At 34.2% G+C, this 21,476-nt stretch overlaps 2 protein-coding genes across 3 annotated transcripts; one reads left to right on the forward strand and one right to left on the reverse strand.

Annotated features, from left to right (window-relative positions):
- The first annotated feature begins 1,316 nt into the window (after positions 1 to 1,316).
- Positions 1,317 to 15,034, forward strand: LOC132560517 (SWI/SNF-related matrix-associated actin-dependent regulator of chromatin subfamily A-like protein 1). Of its 2 annotated transcripts, XM_060225185.1 has the most exons (16): positions 1,317 to 1,421; positions 3,927 to 4,529; positions 4,988 to 5,038; positions 6,129 to 6,312; positions 6,709 to 7,021; positions 7,580 to 7,645; positions 8,025 to 8,162; positions 8,370 to 8,449; positions 8,691 to 8,823; positions 9,494 to 9,564; positions 10,151 to 10,250; positions 10,571 to 10,756; positions 11,304 to 11,404; positions 12,140 to 12,227; positions 13,001 to 13,175; positions 13,971 to 15,034. In XM_060225185.1, exons 2-16 carry the CDS (start codon positions 3,935 to 3,937, stop codon positions 14,156 to 14,158), a joined length of 2,469 nt encoding a protein of 822 aa, XP_060081168.1. In that variant the 5' UTR covers positions 1,317 to 1,421; positions 3,927 to 3,934; the 3' UTR covers positions 14,159 to 15,034. The 2 variants fall into 2 exon arrangements, with proteins under 2 accessions (XP_060081168.1, XP_060081169.1); XM_060225186.1 differs by lacking the exon at positions 13,971 to 15,034 and having other exon boundaries at positions 12,148 to 12,227; positions 13,001 to 13,089.
- Positions 15,035 to 15,460: 426 nt separating this feature from the next.
- On the reverse strand, positions 15,461 to 21,372 carry LOC132560506 (cytoplasmic 60S subunit biogenesis factor ZNF622-like). Its single transcript, XM_060225171.1, has 8 exons — positions 21,361 to 21,372; positions 20,782 to 20,962; positions 20,094 to 20,436; positions 18,891 to 19,073; positions 18,298 to 18,460; positions 17,729 to 17,892; positions 17,282 to 17,416; positions 15,461 to 16,860 (listed from the first exon to the last, which is right to left on the reverse strand). Exons 2-8 carry the CDS (start codon positions 20,950 to 20,952, stop codon positions 16,733 to 16,735), a joined length of 1,287 nt encoding a protein of 428 aa, XP_060081154.1. The 5' UTR covers positions 20,953 to 20,962; positions 21,361 to 21,372; the 3' UTR covers positions 15,461 to 16,732.
- Between the last annotated feature and the right edge of the window lie 104 nt (positions 21,373 to 21,476).

Raw genomic sequence — 21,476 nt, forward strand, 5'->3', positions numbered from 1 at the left:
TGCACCTCTCTTTTTATTAATCAACAATTCAAAATAAGCGCTATATTTATGACGGGTCGTATTGTTCAAATGAAGGCTGTAGCGTATACTATAAATAGTGTACTTTTGCTTAAACATATATCGATAATTTCTGAACTGGAGGTAGGCTAGGTCAAGGTCAGACAAATTAACAATGGGAAAATATGTAAAGATCTCACTCTTTTTAGCTGGTATGATTGATAAAGACATTAGAATACAATGTTATTTGTTTATGAGTAATTGTGTTGAAAACTACAGGTTATGAAAAGTGTCGCATGACTGAATTACTTTGTTGATGTATAAAATATTAGAAATGTAACAAATAATGAATACTGGGTGATTAATGATAAATCTGCTTCAAGGAGCCGTTTGTTTTTATCTAGGTTTAATTGTATTCCTATTTGACAACGTACCCAAATTAATTAATTAATTTTATCAAATGTTACAAATCTCTTCTGTAATGCGGACTGATAAATTTTGTAGCAGCTAATTTGCCACCACGTTTATTTCAGTGAAATCAAATGACAGTGAAAATTTTAAGATACATTTAAAATTTGGGGACAAGTTCACCTCCCTATTTGCATTTTTTTTAATCATTTTCGAACTTCCTGGGTCACTTTTAAGTTTAAAGCAATGTCGGCATTTAGCAAGAAAGTTTCAGTGTTGATGGTTATAAGTTGAAAATTCATGATCCTTAAACTGTATCAGAGACATATGTAGATCTCTCATAGAAGCATCTTCAGATATTTTCTTAATTTTTGAACAAGCAGGATTAAAACAAATTCAATGATGCTCATACCGGTAAAAAAAAAAACTTGACGAAAGGATTTGAAATCAGAGAAATTTACATTTGATAATTGATGTCGTATTTCATCTTTATTTCCATCGTTACAGTACCTATTCACTATAGAATAATGCATTGATACTTGAAATTCTCCGCTACTATATGACGTGAGGGTTTACAAAATCCTTTAAAAAAGTCACACTGTGTCTAAAATTACAGAAAACTTCGGTTTTGGATCTAACGCGAAAGACTGTTGATAAATGATATGAAAAAATCAAATAATAAAATATTACTGGAAAATAAAAAATAAACTTTCATAATTTTTTAACCGCTGTCAATCCGGATATCGTACTTTCCGTGAATCCGTGCTCGCATGTGATCAATTATGTTCTTCATAACTCTAATCTCGCTCAGTCAGACACTTTCTGCTTATACACGCTATAAAGTGATCAAGTGGCTGGGTGAGCGAGACTACTGTAATTCTAAAGACGGGAAGCAGATGGCGGGGAAAACGAAAGTAAAACTGATTATGACTTAACATTAAAAGGGACGTAGAAGTTCTCTTGACATTATGGAAACAGATTAGCACCAAGAAAGTTTGTATAAGGCTATTTTCCCAGTAAGTTGATATCCATATGTTTACGTAGTAAGCTGTATATTTCGTCATCTCCACTTACTGTACTCATCCCTGTAAATTAACATTTCCAAACCAAAAATGATTGCTACAAATACAGCTTCTTTCCGTATACTATACGTCGTCAGAGAATCGACGCACGTCGATTTTACGCTGCCCGTCGCTGGGCAGAGTCAAGGAGACGAAAAACCATCGTCGTCATCATCATCATCATCATCATCATCGTATACTATACCACTCTGGAATTCTCTCTCACCAGACGTGGTATCTACATAGTTCCTAAACAGCTTCAAACAGAAATTAGGAACACCACTGTAGCCTATTGTTGCATCACCCTTGTTTTCAATCATTTTTCTATTAATTTATTAATGCACTGTGCTTTTAATCTCCGAATTCCTTATACTTATATTTCATTATTCTGTATACGCAGAAACATCAATTTTGATGGCCCGAACGTAATGAAGATATAGATTATGTAATGCTCTATACTGATAATCTTTTTTTAACTTGAAGTCCAGATCAAACTTCAACAGTTCAAGTCAAATGAACAAGTTTAAGTACATGATAGCAATTTATTGATAAATGGTATTATCGTACTGTCAGAGGCTCCTGCCAATATTATTTTTATTTCATATATAAGATTAATTAATTAGTTTTATATATTTTAATATATATATATCCCTTTAAACACATTAAGACATTAAAAAGACAGCTACATGTTAAAGTATCCACATCTACACAATTGCAAGGAACTATCACACAGTAACACTTGTCCCTCCCTTAGCTTTTGTTTTTGCTTGCACAAGTTTGTTGAAACTTTCAAATCTGCTGTCACACTAATGTACTTTCTCTTACAACTCATTTCAATTTTCAAACTTTGATCACGTAAAACTGTTGATGTATATGTTACCTCTATCAACACCTAATGAGGGAATCTTCAATATTGATAGCACATTAATGTACAAAAACAGAATACAAAGAAGAAAATACACCTGTACCTGGTGTGATTGGAACTAGTGACTCTTCAGTCATTAGCCAGACACTCTACCACTTGATTTAAAGTAAATTTCCACAAGCCAAGGGTAGTAACTTAATTGCATCCTGTACTCTCAACTTCTACAGGACTCCCTATTTCTCCAAGGAGCCTATGCTTCTATTCTTAAAAAGATGAACAACACCTGATTTATAATAGAAAGGAGTAAAGACAAATACTGTGCACCTGGCACTGGCGAGATTCAAACCAGCAACCCTTCAGTACCTCACCCTCTTAACTGCTCATCTAATGGGAAATTTCAACTAGCCAAAGCTAGTAAGTTGACCTGTACTCTCAACGTTTGCACATATTATGTATAACCACATACACACTGCAGACAATACATATGCACGATGCATGTTCTAAAATTCAAGGATTAGGAAGTGCAGGATTACAGGGTACCAGGGAGAGTAGTTCTGCTCTTGGTTACAAGACACTGACATCAAAGTTTTACAAAATATTGTCTGATTGGTCATTCTGATCCATTTCTCAACAGAATGATGTTGCACAAATACTGGTAAACCTGTCTAATCACAAGTAATCTGTTATCTGACACCAAGATGTGACACAAATTGTTGTCCAAATGTAACAAATTTCAGTATTATCTCACCTGCCAACTGGTGTAGAGTTGTAATGATTGAGCCAGGTACATTTTACAAATTCATCGGATAATTTTGGAGTAGGTGTTAATTTGCAGAAGTGAACTCTCTTTGAACTAGACCTTGTAATTTTTCAACCTTGGAAAGACACAAGGTTGAATTGATGTACTGGTATGTAAACCAGAACACTGAAATTTAAAGAAAATATATAATGTCAGTGTTTTTTGAAAATTTGTGAATCATAAATCTACATACCTATGCATTTATGATTTTATAAGGTTGAGATCAATTTAGTTTGATTTAAAGGAAGAACATCAGTGGAAAGTAGATACATTTGTAGCAGAGAAGCAATGTTTTGTCTGGAGTGTTAGCATGCTACAATGTATTAGGATAAGTTGATAATCACTTGAAGGTCATTGTAAAAATAAGTTTACAAAGAAGTGTTAAATACCAGGTAAGCATACTTCAAGGATATATTTTAAATGCCTCAACTACCCTACCCCCACCCCCACAGGGAACTTGCCTGGGATCTCTGGCTTACATTATTGGTTTTCTGAGTTATCAGTGAAGAAGGATTGCACATGAATGAATAAACATATTTGTCTTGTGGCACAACGATTATACCTGATCAAAAACGACATATTGGTCAAACTACGGTAGATGTTGGTTTATAATGTGTGTGCAGGTGTATAGTAGAAATGCTGAAAAAGTTATTTCCATATTTCATGCGATAGCATTGAATACCAATAGAGGGAAATATGACTTCAAAAGAAATGGAATTAAAAATGTTAAATGGAAATTAAAACAGTTGTATGCATTTTTTATATGTATTAATTATCTTTTTAATTAATATATTAGGAACATATATGATCATGTCATCTGGAGGACTAACAGAAGAACAAAAAAGAAGAATAGAAGAAAACAAGAAGAAAGCACTTTCTAAGCGTGCCAAGAATCAAAGTCCTATTGAACAAACTCAAGTATCTGCCTCATGGAACAAACCTCAAACCTCAGGCCAGTGTGTAAAGTCAGGTGGTGTTGTGGTGCCCCCTGGTGGTAATGTTCAGAATTCATATCAACAGGGAAAAATAACTCCAACTTGGCCTACAAAACTTCATCAAAAACCTTCAAGTGCAGTCACTCAGATTCCGCTTGTCACAAATAAAGAAAATGGTATCGAAAAACAAAAAGGAACTTCCAATTGGCTCAGCAAAAGTTTTAGTCGATCACATGGCAACAGACAATTTGTGTCAGAGGGGAATAACATATCCAGAGGAACAGAACAGTTCAGTGCCAGCGAGGTCGCTAACAAAGTAGCTAACTCTGGAAACAATTTTTTTGGAAAGAACAAGTCTGTGAAAGGATGCTGCATTCTTATATCTAGAGAGAGATTTGAGGTTGATGTTGGTTTCTGTGCACCCCTTGTTGAGGTCTTTAAGACCATGAATACAAAACTCTATGGTATGATTCTCATAAGGGGCAATTAATGTGTAATTTTTATGGGGTTAGGTGGTATATTTATCACTATATGGTGAACCGTTATTTTAATATGATGGCTTGTAGTGTAGAATTTAATTGATCAATCAGTTATGCAAATTTCAGTTACAGTAGGGTAACCTATATTTATTTCATTTAAAGTTAAAAGCTAAAATATAACAATTAATTTTACTTAAAAGAATTCCAAGCAAAATGTTGCTTCCTTCTTGTAGATTACTTATGTCATTGAAAGCCAATCAGATCTTTAGTTACAAAACCCTGATGGGAATGTTATTGTTATTTAAATATAGGAACCTACTGTGTATACATAGTATTAAGAAATGAGAAAGAGACGTAACTCCTGAAGACTGGTTATCACAAAATGCCAATATATTATGCAGCATTAACATTGAATAATTACTCTGTGTCTGCATCTTTTACAGATGCAGTTACTAAAAAATGGTCCTTTGCACTAGAAGAATACAACAGATTTAGTAAGTGTACATAATTCTGCATCATGAAATGTGTTCCTTTATTAATGTATTAGATACCATTTTCAAGGATGAGTATCGCTTGAAGAGAATTGCTTATCAGCATTATGCATCCATGGTATCTTAGAATTAATGCAAATTGAAAGAAAAAAAAACTAGAAGATATAATACTGAAGCTTATTTAATCCTCTCTACCATTAAATGGTTGGGATATATATAGTGTTGCCAAGGCCTTCATTCCGTCATCATACGGTTTCTACTCATTCATTTGTTTTATAGAGAGAAGATGCAGGTTTCATGTTGTTTTGTTCAGCCTTTTCCCTTCCAAAGTTTTGGCCCTTGACACATCTTGATCTAAGCTCCTGTTATGTAAACTTTACTGTTGATGAAGCAGAGTGAAATTTACAAAACAGAAGCATAGATCATGACAGGGTTTTAATCACAATGAAAATTTTGAAGAAATCGTCTTTTGAAATAAAATTAGATTTATTATTCACATTTGCAGTTTTATCATTGAGAAGATACATGTCAAGTTCATATTTTGTAGTGGTGAACTTCTTTTTTTCCGTAGTTATTACCCTTGAATATTAAGAAATTTCAAGAAACTCTCAGTTTGCACTAATTGTCTCACTGTAGGAACATACAAAAATATTCAATTGAAATTTTGTCTCAAGGTTACTCGTGGCAATTCTGGAAAATTACATGAATGATATTAATTAATTCCAGTAACCTGTTTTGTCCAATGTTATTACAACAAGCGTAAGATGGTAGAAGTTAATGTTTCACACTGGTGGTAAAACAAATGAAATATACACTATCTTGTATTGCATTTCTGTAGGTTTTCAATGTTTTGAAAAAATAAGTAGAATATTGTGGTGAAATGAGTCCCCAATTAATGAAATTAAAGTATATGTTAGTAAGATTTCCCAGATAGCAAACATTTCTTGTATGGCTACATATACCCAGCAACATGTCTATTGGTTGTAAAACAAGTTATGGATGTATTCAGTTGCACTGTTAACATTTTTCTGTTAGCTTGAGTCCAAAAGATCTTGCATTATGTACTTCACTGTTTCTTCTCCACTATCAACAGTGGCAGCCATTAAAGGCCTTCAACCGGCTGTGGAGGTACAACCCTTCCCTAAACATATACTGCAAGTGTTCAGTTCTCAGATGAAGGGCAAGTACCCTGCCAGGACTATTCCCACTGCTGACCTTTCAAAAATTGACTGTGTGCTAGTGGATGCTCTTTTGCCTTTCCAGCGAACAGGAGTCGAGTATGTATATCTAGTGTTTGTTCACCGTGCTTAAAAATTGATGTTTTTTCCAATTTTTTTTATAAAAAAAGTTCACTTCTTTCATTTAATAAACAGAGATAAGTTACAGAAATTGGAGACATGATCACAAATTCAAGAAATTGGTTGACGTGAAGTCACTAGTAATTAGTTGAAACGGATCAGAATCTTGTACATGTTATAGCACTCTGATAGTTACTAAATCTCTCAGGTCTATATTTTGGATGCATTCAGTGTTTTTCAGATAAGTTGGCCGTTCAGTGTAGCAGGTCATCTTTTGTGTAAAGTGTTTGTAACAATGTTTCAAGATGAAATAAAATGTTAACTTAAAATTTTTTCAAACAATAATTTGGAATTATATGGATAATTGTGTTCCAGGTTTGGGATACATATGAATGGTCGTGTCCTGATTGCTGATGATATGGGTCTAGGTAAAACAATCCAAGCCATTTGTTTATCAAGCTATTACAGAGAAGAATGGCCACTTCTTGTGGTGGCTCCATCCTCAGTAAGGTTTGCATGGGCACAGCAATTCCGACGGTGGCTTCCAAGTGTTGATCCGCAGGAAATCTTTGTCCCAACTACAGGGAAAAAGGTAATGAACATGAGCCAAATCAACATATTCAGCTATGATCTGATGGCGAAGAAAGTGGAGCATCTAAAGAAACAACATTTCAGAGTGATTATTATGGTATGTTTCATTGTTTCTGTTATGTCCATCATCATCACATAGGCTGTTCAAATTTCCGTTTATCAGTCCTATAAAGTGTCATGAATCATTTTTTTCAATTTCTCCAGAAATCCCTGATAGATCTGTCTTAAATTTTAGATTTAGTCCTACCCTTGTCTATAGATGTGCATGTTGGCTTTTTAGCTCACCTGGTCTTGAAGGGTCTGAAGCATTCGTAGGTGAAGGGGAAGCAATTTAGTATAAACTGTTGGTCTCTGAACCCTGGGGCCAGAGGGATGACCCCAATATTAGAAATAGAGCAAATTCCATAAAATCCTTCTCCTGTAAGGCTGTTGTTATGATTGGATTATGACCAAAAGTTTGAAGCATTCTTGGGTGAAGAAGAATCAATTATGCCATGTGAATGATATAGGACATATGAGCCTCTTGTCGTTTTATGTGCAGGTTACCCAAGTTATGTATTGAAACAAAATGACATGTGTCCATTTTTGGTTTTGATAATAAAACCTGTTTAAGCTGGACATTAGTTGTTAATTTGTTCAAATTAATTTTTTTCAGGATGAATGTCATTTATTGAAAAATTTCAAGACTGCGAGGTGCAAAGCAGCTCTGCCACTGTTACAGGTAACAAAATGTATACAATATACAATAGTATCACAAGGAGAATGCTGTAGATATATCCAACAAAACTCCATGGCAACATGAATTCTTATTATGATGTTGAGTTGTAAACTTCCATTTGATTGGTCAGAAAAAATAATTGGGGATTTTTACCCATGTATTTGCTGAAATTAAATTCTCATTAAAATTCTCACAATGTTCTTCATATATATATGTAGAAAATCCTAATCACTTTCTCCAAAACCTTTTAATTTTCAATTAGCAGTTACGACCCAGAATTATCCCTGCTGAGCTATTACAGGATATCCTCAGTGCCAGGTGATTATACTGAAAGGTTCTGCATTAATATCTGTCTAACCATGCCTTATTTGTGTACCAATAGAACTCTCATCGTGTTATCCTTCTGAGTGGGACCCCTGCACTCTCTCGTCCATCAGAACTCTACACCTGTATCCAGGCTGTTTGTCCATTCCTCATCAAATTTCATGATTTTGGGGTCCGATATTGTGATGGAAAGAAGGTAAAAAACTTGAAAGATTTTGGAGGAAATATCATATTTCATGTATAATATCTGTTATCTATGGGATAAATATAGAGTCATATATAATTCTTTGTCAAGGATTCTCAGTATTTTCATGTACTATGTTTAATATATTTTCTATTATCTAATTGTTCATCATTTTAAAGAATGATACCAGAAACTGTTTGGGAACTTTCTACATTTCAGATGCCATTTGGTTGGGATTTCTCTGGATCCTCAAACATGAATGAACTTCAAATAGTTTTGGAAGAAAAAATTATGATACGGTTGGTAAATAAAAAAGAAAGAATTTTAAGAGATTGTTTTGCCAACTTTCATAATCTTCCAAGATTCTATAAGTAATAATTTGATTGGCTCTTGCAAAAAATTGCCAGAACATGACCCCTTATAGGATATTGTCAGATCCTTTATGTAGCTAAATAGGAATAAGGATCTGCGTAAGTATATTGATTCCTTGTTTTTTAGAAAACACAATTTTAGGAATCAAAACTTGTATAATGGTTGCAGGCGACTCAAGAAAGATGTTTTGAAACAGCTGCCTGCAAAAATGAGACAGATGGTTGTCCTTGACCCCAATTCTATTAAGATCAACAAGGAGATGAAGACTGACTGTAAGGCAATGAATGTCAAAGGACTCAAGGTAAGACTTCTAGTTGGAGTCAAAGGTCAAAGTTCAACAGAAATTGGGAGGTTTATCTGTTAAATTTCAGGTCATTATCAACTTTAAGGTAAGCTTTTTATTAATAGGGTTAAAAGTATTAGAGGTCAAGGTCAGATGAGTGAGTATTGTTTGACTTTCACTCTTGGGGTGAATGTCAGAAAATGAGGGTGAAGTGGTGGTTTGGGGAAGGGGGTGAGGAATGACTCAATTTCACAGCGAAACCTTTGGGATACTGAGATTTAATAGCATATAGCCAGTTATAGATACAGTTGTTATATTTGGGGATTAAGGTTACCTCAATGTCAACTCGCGAAATATATTGAAATAATCTTTCGACATTCTGTCATTTTGTCTACTATATAAAATTTGTAAGAACATTCAAAGTGATAAAGTTTTGCTTTACATCTCCCCACTTTCATACCCAAAACCAAGACAAAATCTGATGCTCTGATTAGCATTATATATGCAGCTGACCTTTAAAGTATCTCCCTGCAATAACACTTAAGCTCATAACTGAATAGCCACAGCTCAGCCAAATTTAGCACCCCGTCTTTCTTGGAATTATTGTGCCAGAAGTAGTGACATAATCACAATTTCTGATTTAGCAGAGTAAACTATGTACGATAATCTTATATGGTGTGCTTTCTAGGGGGTGGAGAGACGAGGGGTCCTGTTGGAGTACTTTCATCATACAGGAGCTGCCAAGATTCCCGCCATCAGGTACAGGAAGCTGGAGCAGTGTTTATTCATTGCATTGTATTAATAAATATGTCCTATATTTTATTATTTATGGGAGACATTCTAAATTCTGTTGGGCATGGACATCAGTAAGTCACCTTAACAATAAACTCTTTCTGTCTGATAAACTGTGCCTATCCATTTACAAACACTTTACCTCTCATAACCAATTCTGGTATTCTTCACATGCTATCAGGTACATATACATGTAAAGTCCCAGTTAACAATCAAGACACAACAGAGAAATGATGCTGAATTGAATTGTTCTGACTCTGTACACATATATATTGTGATACTGTAAACCAGGAAATTTTTGCACTCAGGAGGGAGAATTGAAGATGGGACAAATAATTGTTACACTTGTATAGCCAATTAAATAATCCTCAGGGGTGCGAAATTAACCTGAGCTGAATTCATGTATTATGGCACAAGGGTGAAATAACCTGAGACAAAAATATCCTGGTATACAGTATTCTCATATCAAAATATTTCAAAAAGAAAATTGAACTAAATGAAACCAGACCATGTTAAAGGTATATTTTAGAATAATTATACTTTACACTTGCAGGGATTATGTTGTGGACTTAATTGAAACAGACAAAAAGTTTCTGATATTTGCTCACCATCAGGAAGTACTGGACGCTATTGAAGACGTAGTCAAGGCTAAGGTACTGTTAAAAATGTTGTTTTTAATTGATCCTTGTGAAGCATCTGCTTAAGCATATGTAATCATATACAAAGGTAATCCGCTTTTATACATGACCATTGTGATGGCAAACTTGTTGAACCTAATATGAGACCAGTAATGATTAAATTTGTATTTTTAAGATTAAACGATTGATTTACATGTAAATGAATGGTTAATAAAAAGAAACAACAAAACAATTTCTAATAATAAATTCATGACTTTTGGTCTCAGCAGTATATTTACTTGTTGATATTTTACACAGGTTCGTAATATCAAAACTTTAATGTATATTGTACCTAGGTGAAGCAACAGTACATCCGTATAGATGGCAAGACATCAGCAGAACAAAGAAACTATTTCTGTAAGAAATTTCAGGAAAATGATGACTATCGTGTGGCAGTTCTGTCCATCATGGCGGCCAATGCAGGCCTTAACCTGTCCGCTGCGAACCTTGTGGTATTTGGGGAACTCTTTTGGAATCCAGGGGTAAGATTTTTCATGGAATCATACAACTAAGACCAAAGGTAACAAAACTTCTGCTCAAATTCTTACTCATCCCAATAATCAAATAATGTATTTTTAAGTACACATTTGAAATCTTGTCATGTTCAAATCAAAGGCTCTGCTTGCTCCTGCCTGCAGATGATATCAAAAAGTCTGGAAACTAATACAGAATTATTCACACCTGTGATCTCAAGTATACACAGGTACTTCACAGGTGATTAAGCTTTTTGAGAGAAATGATAACTCTATATCACAGCAAATAAAGAATAAACATACACACAAGGACGAACCTCATTATCTAGAACTTGTGTAACTCCTAGCTTGGCTGAATTTTCCCCACAGCTTGGCCTTATACTCAGGAGGGAGATGAGAAAGATTATGGCTAGTAACAAGTAACTACAGATAATAATTTGTAAAATTGAAATCCTAAATTTTGTGGTAGTTTTGCTATGTGTGAAATTGGTTTTAATATGACTATTTAATCCTGTTTCAAACAAATCAACTCACTAATTTTTTTGGTGCTGTATAGATACTGGTGCAGGCAGAGGACAGAGTCCATCGGATTGGTCAGCAGGACATGGTTACTGTCCAGTATCTTGTGTCTCAGGGCACTGCTGATGACTATATATGGTAAGGTTAGACAACACTATTATTTAATATGGTATGGTATTAATCTGTAATAATAAAGTGAAAAATTTTCAAGATCAGTATACTGAATAGAAATGAACTTTTTATAAACCGTGCCATATTCTTAACAAATTACACAACAAATGTGGCTGCCTCATTTTGAAAATTTGTTGTGATCTATATATATATTTTGCTATAGTTTTAGGGGTTTCCTGAACAATTTTGTTTTAGCTTCGAAAGATGTTAGGGTAGTTTGGCAGTTTTAGTCATAAATTTGAAAAATTAATATGACCTAAAACAGTACTTCAGTCCATATAAGATGGTCTAAAATTTACTAATGTTCCAAATTTTATGGTAGATTTCAATTAAAACTAGCAGCAGACAAGTGCAATATCTTTATTAGGACTGATGCTGGTCAGCTGATGAAATTGCTGTATGCCTTCATCCACTATATATCTCCATGCTTAATTAATTCTTGTTAATCATTTTTTCTAAAAAAAATTCTCCTGAATTTTCCACCCTCTAGGTCCCTAGTTTTGCATGTTTATGGACTGATTGAAAAAAAAAAACAAGGTGGCTAATAGGTGGCCATATTGGATTTCTGCGACTGAAAATATTGATATGGCTCTTTCTACTTAAAGCATCTTTTTCACATTTCATACTAAAAGGATTCTCTAGTTTTTTAATGTTGATTTACCTGTCAATATGAACAAACAATTAAGATTATCTTTTTTGTAGGCCTTTAGTACAAAAGAAACTAGATGTCTTGAACAGAGCAGGCCTGAGTAAGGACAACTTCTCGGAGGCTGACACAACTCATGCTAAGGTAAGATAGACTTCTCCCTTGTCAAAAATTCACTGCTTACTCCTAGTCCTTAGAACAAATACAGTGAGCCAATATATTACTATTTGATAACGGAATAGGCTTATTGAATACAATGTACTTCTTACTCACAGAATGGGCTAATTACTGCTCAGTGAAATGGCAACAATATGATCATGTATTTGTTGACTTATTACTAATCATTGACATACTGCTGGATGAATATGATATAAACATACTCAAAAGTCATTGACTCTTGTGAAGGTTTTACAATCTTTGATTTCAAGTTATATTATTCCACAAATTCCTGAAATTATAAATAATTCATACTGGGTACGATTTATCAGGGAAAAATCAAGTGCTAAAGAAATTTTTCTTACAATTTTATTCTCACTAAATAGCTTAGAGGGGTATATCATTAGTATAGTTCAAATTGAATGTATCATTAATATTTACAGAAAAGTCCGATTTGAAAATTTCTTTTTCAAACTGACAAGATTTAAAAGCAAAGTGATGCATGGAGTTTATGTTGATATTTTATAATCTCAGTCAGTGATTTGTTTTTGAAGAGTGATGCATTTTTATAGCAACTGAATACTTGTTAGCATGTATCAAAACTAATGTGTTGCATGGTATATAAGTAAACCCAACAGCACGTTTTGAAGATACTAAATGGGGATGGAAAGCAAGTTGACAGAGAAACACTCTAGAAATATATGATAACTTTTTACTGATGTCTGAAAACATCCCTGTGAAACAATCTTTTGTACTCACAGGATAGCCGACAGAAGGATCTAACAGAATATTTTGAGGAGTCTTTCATGGAAGAGACTGAGGAGACAATGGATAGCTCAATTCAGCAGCAGTCGGAATGTTTAGAAGGAGGGCCACAGGAGGGGGAATCTCTCACTGATGCCATGGTTAAAGACAAATCTACGACACCAAGTAAAAGTAAGGTTGAAAGGTTGAATATAGTAATGTTGAAATTTCATTCACTGTTGTGCTTGTGTCCTTCGGAAAGACACATTACCTCAATTGCTCTGGGTGGAATGTTGTGAGCCTCCCATATGTTGTTCAGTGAGGTAGATCTCTACAATGCTGTAGACTGTGAGATTATTTGATCCAGTAATGCTATAAGAGGATCTATTGTTTTGGCAAGTAGTGCTGAGTTTAAATATTTGGATAGTTTTCATTCATGTCATATTGAAGGAATGAATTAATTTGTAATGAAACTTCATGACAATGAATGTGCGTGCTCTTGCTGTATAATTGAGAGTTCTAAGGATTAAATGTCAAACATAACAGATCTATTCTTTTTAGCTCACTGGACCCAAAGGGCCAAACTGAGCTTATGCCTTGGGGCAGTGTCTGTTACCTGTCATCCGTCTGTTTGTCATACTTTTCCATTCAAACTACTTCTCAATAACCAACTGACCACATATCATGGTATTTGGTTTATAGGTTCCTAAGATGAAGCCATATTCAACATCACAGGGGTCAAAAAGTCAAAACCTGTCTTTATCTGGTAAACCGAAAGTCCGGAAAGCAGGATCTTTGGTGGAAACATGTTTCTAGGCCCAATAAATTTCAAGATAAAAAGAAATAATTTTTTGTAAAACTCAGGTCATGTAACTGTCACATTTTAGAGTTGATTATATGAAGTTGTTGCGGAAATTTTTTAAAATTGATCGGTTGTTCTTGCTCATAACATATTAACAGTAAATTGGCCCTGTCTTTTCTTTGTAGAACAGTCATCCTTGTTCAGCTATTTCCATTCATCAGAGCAAAGTAATCCTCAAGAGTCAGACAATGAATGTATAGTGAAACAGGAAGAGGAAATTCCAAATGATGACCTTGACCTCATGCTGAGAGATGTTGATTGGGAAGAGGATGACTTTGACGAGCCACAAAATAAACGAACAAAGTTCAGTTGATAAACCACAACGTTTCATTAATGTTATTTTGAGAGAGAGTGAAAAGGTTTTCTGAAGAATGATTTTGTTGAACATTTTTAAAGCATGTGAAAATGGTTGCAGTTAAAAGTGGCATGAGAGTGGTATGTTATAATTGTTACTATAAGTACATCTATGGTAAACTCTGGTCAAATATGAAAAATATCAGAGTTTATCAATATGTAAATGTGTTCAGCAAGTGCTAATTTGACAATCTGTTACATATGATAAACAGGATTCCTTTTTCCTCAATTAAGATACTGAATTGTGTTACTACATCTAATGGAGTATTTTTTACCATTTTTATCAAGCTTTCAGTTTATAGTTGTTGATTTCTCCATCTATTTGAATGACATCATGAATATCTTATTAGCTCAATTTCTTAATTACAAGTAGAAGACAACAATCCAAAATATCAAATGTAGGTCACTGTGACCTGTATCTTTCAGTTCTCAAACTTTGTATATGTTTATATTTTGTTTCCTTAAACTGTTTTTTTCTTCTTTTCCATTAAAAGTAGGAGTGGGGATTATTTAACAGACAGTTTGTAGTTCTCAAAAGTACCGAGTGATTTCTAGAGATAATATAAAATGAAAGCTACTGTACATGTCTCTTTTTAGAAATTGTTAGTTCTGAATACAACAAATTATCACAACTTAGAACTCCTCATTTTTATGTATGTTAACTTTCAAACAAAGTGCCATTAATGGCAAGAGATATTAGAACAGTTGCCACTGATGTTTGTATTGAAACCCTAGTTATTTTGTGTTTATGTCTTGCTCTTTGATTATATTGCCATTCCCACATGAATCAGAAGATTCTTCAATGTAAAAGTTCTTGCATCAGCAATATTTTAGCATACAATGCACTGTGTATAAATATTGTATCATAATAAAGCAGTATATGCTATATCATTGTATTGGATACCTCGATGTATTGGAAAATGAAAATTGATTAAAATTGTTGAATGATATATATTTTTGTTTTCTGATTTCATCAGATTTGATTGTTAATATCGAGTTTTTCATGTAATGTAAAGTTGCAGTTTACCCTTACATGTTTCCTGCCTGCACACTTTTACCACAGTTCAATTTTCTCTCTTATGTGATTAGGAGAAAAGTATTAAATGAGCTAAATTTTCATATTGAAATTGAAATGTACTGCCGTCTTCTTTGGTCAAAAAAAACAACATTTTGCTGCGAGGAAGAAAATATCCTTAGGTGAACATGTACAGTACAGAGTATCTAAAAGCAAAACATGATACATTTTATTATATATATCACATCTTTATTTATCACATTCTCATTTCAGTTAAGATGTGGAAGTCCTTTATATAAACATTTTCTGAATAGTATCAGCCTCGTGACATGTTACATAGTCAAGCTTTACTGATACACAAAATTGCAGCGAAGCACTCTATCAACATGACCTGGCTCTCTTATGCCAGCAAACTGATTGAAATAAAAAATCACACAAACATCTGCAAAATGAAACCTCTCTAGACAGAACTCTTAGTGTTTTTACATCCCAATTCATCATGTTATCCCATTCCTATTAAATACTATTTAATCAAACCTGTGTCTTCTGACATCCTGTCTAATCCAACAGAATTCTGTGATCCTGTTTCTAATGTTCAAATATCATGTATTATCTGACTAGTATGTTTTATCAAGATATAAGATTTCCATTTTACTATAATAACAATTATTCTGAATAGTGCAATTTTCCCCCTTAACATAGAAATTCTCATAACAAATGTAACTTGATGCTGTCACTACATTCAAAATCAATCCTGACAAATTTCTTTAGTAATTTCAACTGTTAAAAATTCAGAAAATCACAACTGTAATTTTGAGCATCTCCAGCTGATCATGGAGTTTATGTAAGGCCAAACCAAAAATAAATACATGTGTTTCTTGTAACACAATGGAAAAATTTATTTAAGTTTGGATTTTTTTTTTATTTTCACAAACAATTTGGTTACTGCCTTCAAAATGTTTTGGGTAGGCACAATATATTGGGGAGGTACATAACTGGAAACAGGAAATATTTTTTGTTTGGCCGAAGAGCATGCTTCCAAGAATGAAAGGCTTTATTTCTGTTGTACCACTGTGGTGAAAAGTGTCTGCCCTCTAGTTAGCTAAAGTTGTGTCACTGTAACCTGACCTAATCAGATAATTACATTAACAAAAATTATTTTGTTTTACAATGTATCAACATGACTTGTCAACCAAATATGCTTTGACAGATCCATTTGGTCCAGATCCATGATAGTATTATATTGCATTAACATCAAATTTTGTTACAAGTCTTGCAGTATATATTAATGGAACCAGATAACATATTAGCAATAAAATCACTGTATAGTTGTTTACTTTCTCTGGGCTGATATTTCATGGTTGTTCACTGTGAATAAATTTTGTAAATGCCTAGACAATGGTAAATATTACCAACTATACAATAAATAATTATCCCAAAACCCACATTACAGCAACACAATCTGAAATAATTAAACGACATGTAAATGCCACTGAAGACATTATAGAGTCCTTGGCCTTATATTGGGTTTTGACTCCTGAAATGATGCTGCAGCTTATTTGCTTTTATACCAAGTCGCATATGCTGATGAAATTTTAGTCTCTGCATGAATGCAAGGTCTTTCACACGTTTCTGGGCAACAGCTCCTGGAGAAGAAATTAAAATGTTATTCAATTGAAAAATAGGAATTGTACTTAAATCAAATCAGTCCTAAAATTCCACCACAAATATCAGCTTCAGGAGAAGGCTAATGATTCCTTGTAATAAGTTCTATCAGCTTCTTTATATAGACTATCTACTCAGGATATATTTGAATTCCTATCTGTCTCCTACATATTAGCATCATTCAGATTTTGTGTTTTAAGAAAACATGCTATTAAGCAAGTTGATATTAAGCATATTATGACATTAAACAAGGTGATATTAACCAAAATATTATATTGAGCAGTATGATATCCACAAAAACAAATATTAAGCAATATTATATTTACCAAAACATGATATTTAGCAATATGTTATTAACCGAAACATGATGTTAAGCAGTATGGTATTAAGTTGAACTATTACCTTTTGCTCCAGTCCAGCCTAGTGCTTTGTAGTGAGCCAGCATGTTAGGTAGCAGGGCTTTGGTTCGGGAAGATTCACGCTGGGGCAGGTTTTGTCTGTAATACTTTTGCAGGGATCGATGTCCTATGGTCGCTCCTTAACATGTAAGAGAGTTTTATAATAGACACAATTCACCCAATGACACTCTGGTATTTTCATAATGATTCAACTTAGTAAAGCTACTTGACACCTGAGAAATCATGCGAGTATAATGACACTTCCTTGACTTTTTTTTCTCAGAGACTGCAATTTGTAATTAAATAAAATGAAACTAAAATAGATCTGAATGAACTTTGAAAAAAATAATTGGAACTTTATAAAGTGTAAACAGCACACTATATATGCAGACCTGTTGTCATAATTACCACTGGATTCACAGATAATCTCAATAGTGACATATTCTCCTACCTGATGGCAACACCAGTTCATAATTGTCTGAAGCCAGAACTTTCTGTTCCACTTCCTCCTCCTCATCTTCTGCATCCTCTTCCATTTCGACATCCTCCAGTCCTCTGCCTTCATCCTCTGATCCTTCATCAAACTCTTCCTCCTGGTAATCTGGGTAACTTTTCCTGTATAAATACATCAACAAATTATAACTCAAGAAATTATTTCTACCCAAGAGCAAATTTACTGGAAGGAAAAGGAAAGTCATTAGAATTATGATATTTCAATACCTGTAATTTGAGAAGTCTGACCTTGACCCAAAGTCCTAGTCTATGCACATGTAATCATAGAAGTCAGTAAATTTGTACATGAATATTTATCCATCATAATCATAAAAGACTTTATACTTTTACATACATGTAGCCTTGACCTCATGTAATTGTAGAAGTCTGTATACCTGTACATAGCCTTGACCCACAGTAGTAATTATAGGAGTCTGTATACATGTACACAGCCTTGACCCTGAGTAGTGATAATAGAAATCTGTTTTACATGTACACAGCTTAGACCCCAATTAACACTCTATTTACCTGTAATCATAGAAGTCTGTAAACTCATACACAGCATCACCCTCATGTAGCAGTTTACAATGACCTTTATCTAGCATGTGTTTCTGCACAGCCTGTAAAGAGTGGAAGGTCTTGCCCTTGTAGTTGCACCATAAACAAACATGACCACTTCCAACCTTCTCCCCTGTAGATTAAAAAAAACCATGATTTTCAGCAACGTATCATAACAACATGTATACTGTAATTCAGCTGGTACTTGTTTAAATATCTACTGTATACATTAATAAAATCCTAGCCCTTCATCCCAGCATGCCACAGGCACAATATCAGCAATCTGAGCCTTTTGGTTATTGAGAAGAAGTTGTTTAAAGATTTTAACATATTTATTTGACCTTTAAAGTGGGTCAAGGTCATTCAGTTAGTCCTTCATCCCAGCATGCTACAGGCCTTATTTTAGTTGCCTGGGCCATATAAGGTCAAGGTCATTCATTTGAACAAACAGGGTTTCATCAAACCCCTAAATATTAGTTAGAATGAAAATTAATGAATGAAAGTATACGACATCTGCTTTAGAATAACTTTGCAATCAAGGAAAAAATGTTTACAATACATACCTAGGTAAGTTATGAGACCTTCTAAGTCAACTAGGAACTCAGCGTCTGGGATAAAGAAGCTGTGTTTTGATGTCATGTGTTTGGTATTATCTTCGAGGGTCTTGCTCACATGAGAACAGAAGAGGCATTCCTCTAATGCCAAAGTACTTTCATCCCAGCTTTCACAAGACTCTGCATCAGAACCTGTAACAAACCCAAATCAAGAATAAGCAGATGTGTTAACAGTCTTCTTAAAACAGTAGATTTCTCTATCTCTGCTTTGGTATACTCTCTTTTAAGCAAAGGGTGTATGATTGAACAAAAAATATATGCCATCATTTGTCACAAACTACTACATTTGGGGAAACATTTGTCCAGAGATTTTATCACCCTCAGATGAAAGAGCTCGTTTGTGCCCATGGTCAATATCACCCTTACATACCAGGGCTCTCGATCTGCCAGATTTGGGCCGAATACATTCCCAATGCAAAATAGTATCTTTTTTTCCCAATTTAGACCCCAAGTTTTCCCAATTCTAAGGAAAACACCATTATTTTTCCCAATTCTAAGGGCCCCGGGCCCAAAATGGGGTGTGAGAGCCCTGCATACAAACTTCCATTTCAGCTGTAGTATAAAACATTCGTCCATCTTCTACTTTTGCCTTAACAGAAAAAGGGCAAAAATGAGGAAACTAAACCTGCATTGACAATTTCTCTGCATACAGCATGAAATATTCACCCTACAGAACCTCTATGTCAGCATACCTGGCAGTCATATACAACAGTTATTGTAGTACTGCTGCCTTAAAGTGAGCACATATGTATATGATGCAGCAGTATAAAACTGAAAGCTGATTTTACAGACAGGTTTACTCATTACTGCAGTGATATGGTTGATATGTGTCTGTTTAAGCAGAGTGGTTCAAACAGAAAATACAATCAGAGTTTAATGCCATTTTCCTGCAAAATTAGGTTATAATCTGTGGAAGGTATCTGGCATTACACAGCCGAGATGGTCCTTTAGTAGGACAATGTTTCTACATGTTTGACTACGGAAAAAAAACGGTGTGTTCAAATATGAATTGTTTTGAGGCCAGTTTACAGAATGCAACTCTACTTAGAACTGTTCCACAATATTTCTCCATAAAATATACAATATTGTATGGGTAAATCCAACCAAATAAATAACGACAGATATATGTGTAAATGGTCCTTAACAACAAACCTTCATCATCCGAGATCTCCATGTCATTCCCTGGTTTACTCTTTTTCAATGCAGATGCCTCTGTCTTTGCCAATGACTGGGAAAGCGAAAGCTTTGTTTTACGTGCCATGTTCTCACAGTCCTTCATCAATCTTTTCTCATTTCCAGTAAGATCTGTTGGTACATTTTTTTCTGAATTTTTTTCATTATTTCTTACAACTTCATCTTTCAGTTTAGCTGTCTGTTTTGTGACTGCTTCTTTATGCTTCCTGGACTTAAGATGATTTTCATATGCATTCTTGGTGTTGAAGTGCTTGTTACACAAAACACACTGAGAAAATTGGTCTTCTTGCTCCTCTGCAACCTGTGATAAGTAATGGTGCTGGAGATTAAAAAAATCAATTATACCTCGCATGCAAGAAATCATTCTTCTGAAATATATTAAAAGCGGAATAGGGTAGTTTTCGTTGATCATTTAACCAGTTGAACCAGGGTTGTTGTTTGGACCTTATTATCAACCCTGATATTTTTCTTTCTGACAAGCCTCCATTAACCGTATAAAGGCATACTATAAAAAACTTTTAAGATATATTTTAAACATATGTCTTCGAGTTGATCAAGATATTTTTTTGAGATTTATGAAAATGGAGTAAGATCACTTTTACTAAAAATGAAATGTAGAAAATCCTACAGAAACGAAATATCTTACCTTTGCTCTCTGGGCGAGGACTTTTTGTTGAAACGTATCAGCAGTAACTGGGGGTAGTTCTGCGACTTTTCGTTTTAGATTGTAACGATGCCAGTCCGTTTTGTAGTGGCTCCGCTGTAATTCAACTTCAGCAAAGCCAACACGGCAAGTAATACAAGTGTAAAGCGACATCTCTTGGCAACTGAAATGAGTAAATGAAATAAAACTGATTTGTTGTTTAATGAAGAGAGAGGTGATTCCAGACATGTTCCTTTATATAAAATAGGATATGGAAATATGAATAGCTACATTCGTATGACATTTTTATGACCGTCAAATGCAGTACAAAAATGAATAAAAAGTTTTTGTTCCAAATCCCACAATCTTAAGTTCGAGTGTAGGTCAGCTTCTGTTCTTATACAGATATACATTTATAACTTAATTTTTGTGACAAATTCCGGATCAGTTACCACGTGTTTCTGAACTTCTTCACCAATAACATCAAAATCCAAACAATTTATGAACAATCATATGCTGGTAAACATATCATGACAAAGTCAACATAACTAGTTTCAAAATCGATAGCAACTCATAACCCACCTTGCTGTCTGAAATTGACCACTTTACATTGCTTGTGCAATCAAAAGTAGGAAGTGACATATGCGTGGATTGGTCAAACCGGAAGTTGTCAGTTGATTACATTTTATTTCCTCCAG

The sequence above is a fragment of the Ylistrum balloti genome, unplaced genomic scaffold (assembly GCF_031769215.1).
Source record: "Ylistrum balloti isolate Yb309-2 unplaced genomic scaffold, AGI_CSIRO_Ybal_v1 Utg371072, whole genome shotgun sequence".
Lineage (NCBI taxonomy): Eukaryota > Metazoa > Mollusca > Bivalvia > Pectinida > Pectinidae > Ylistrum > Ylistrum balloti.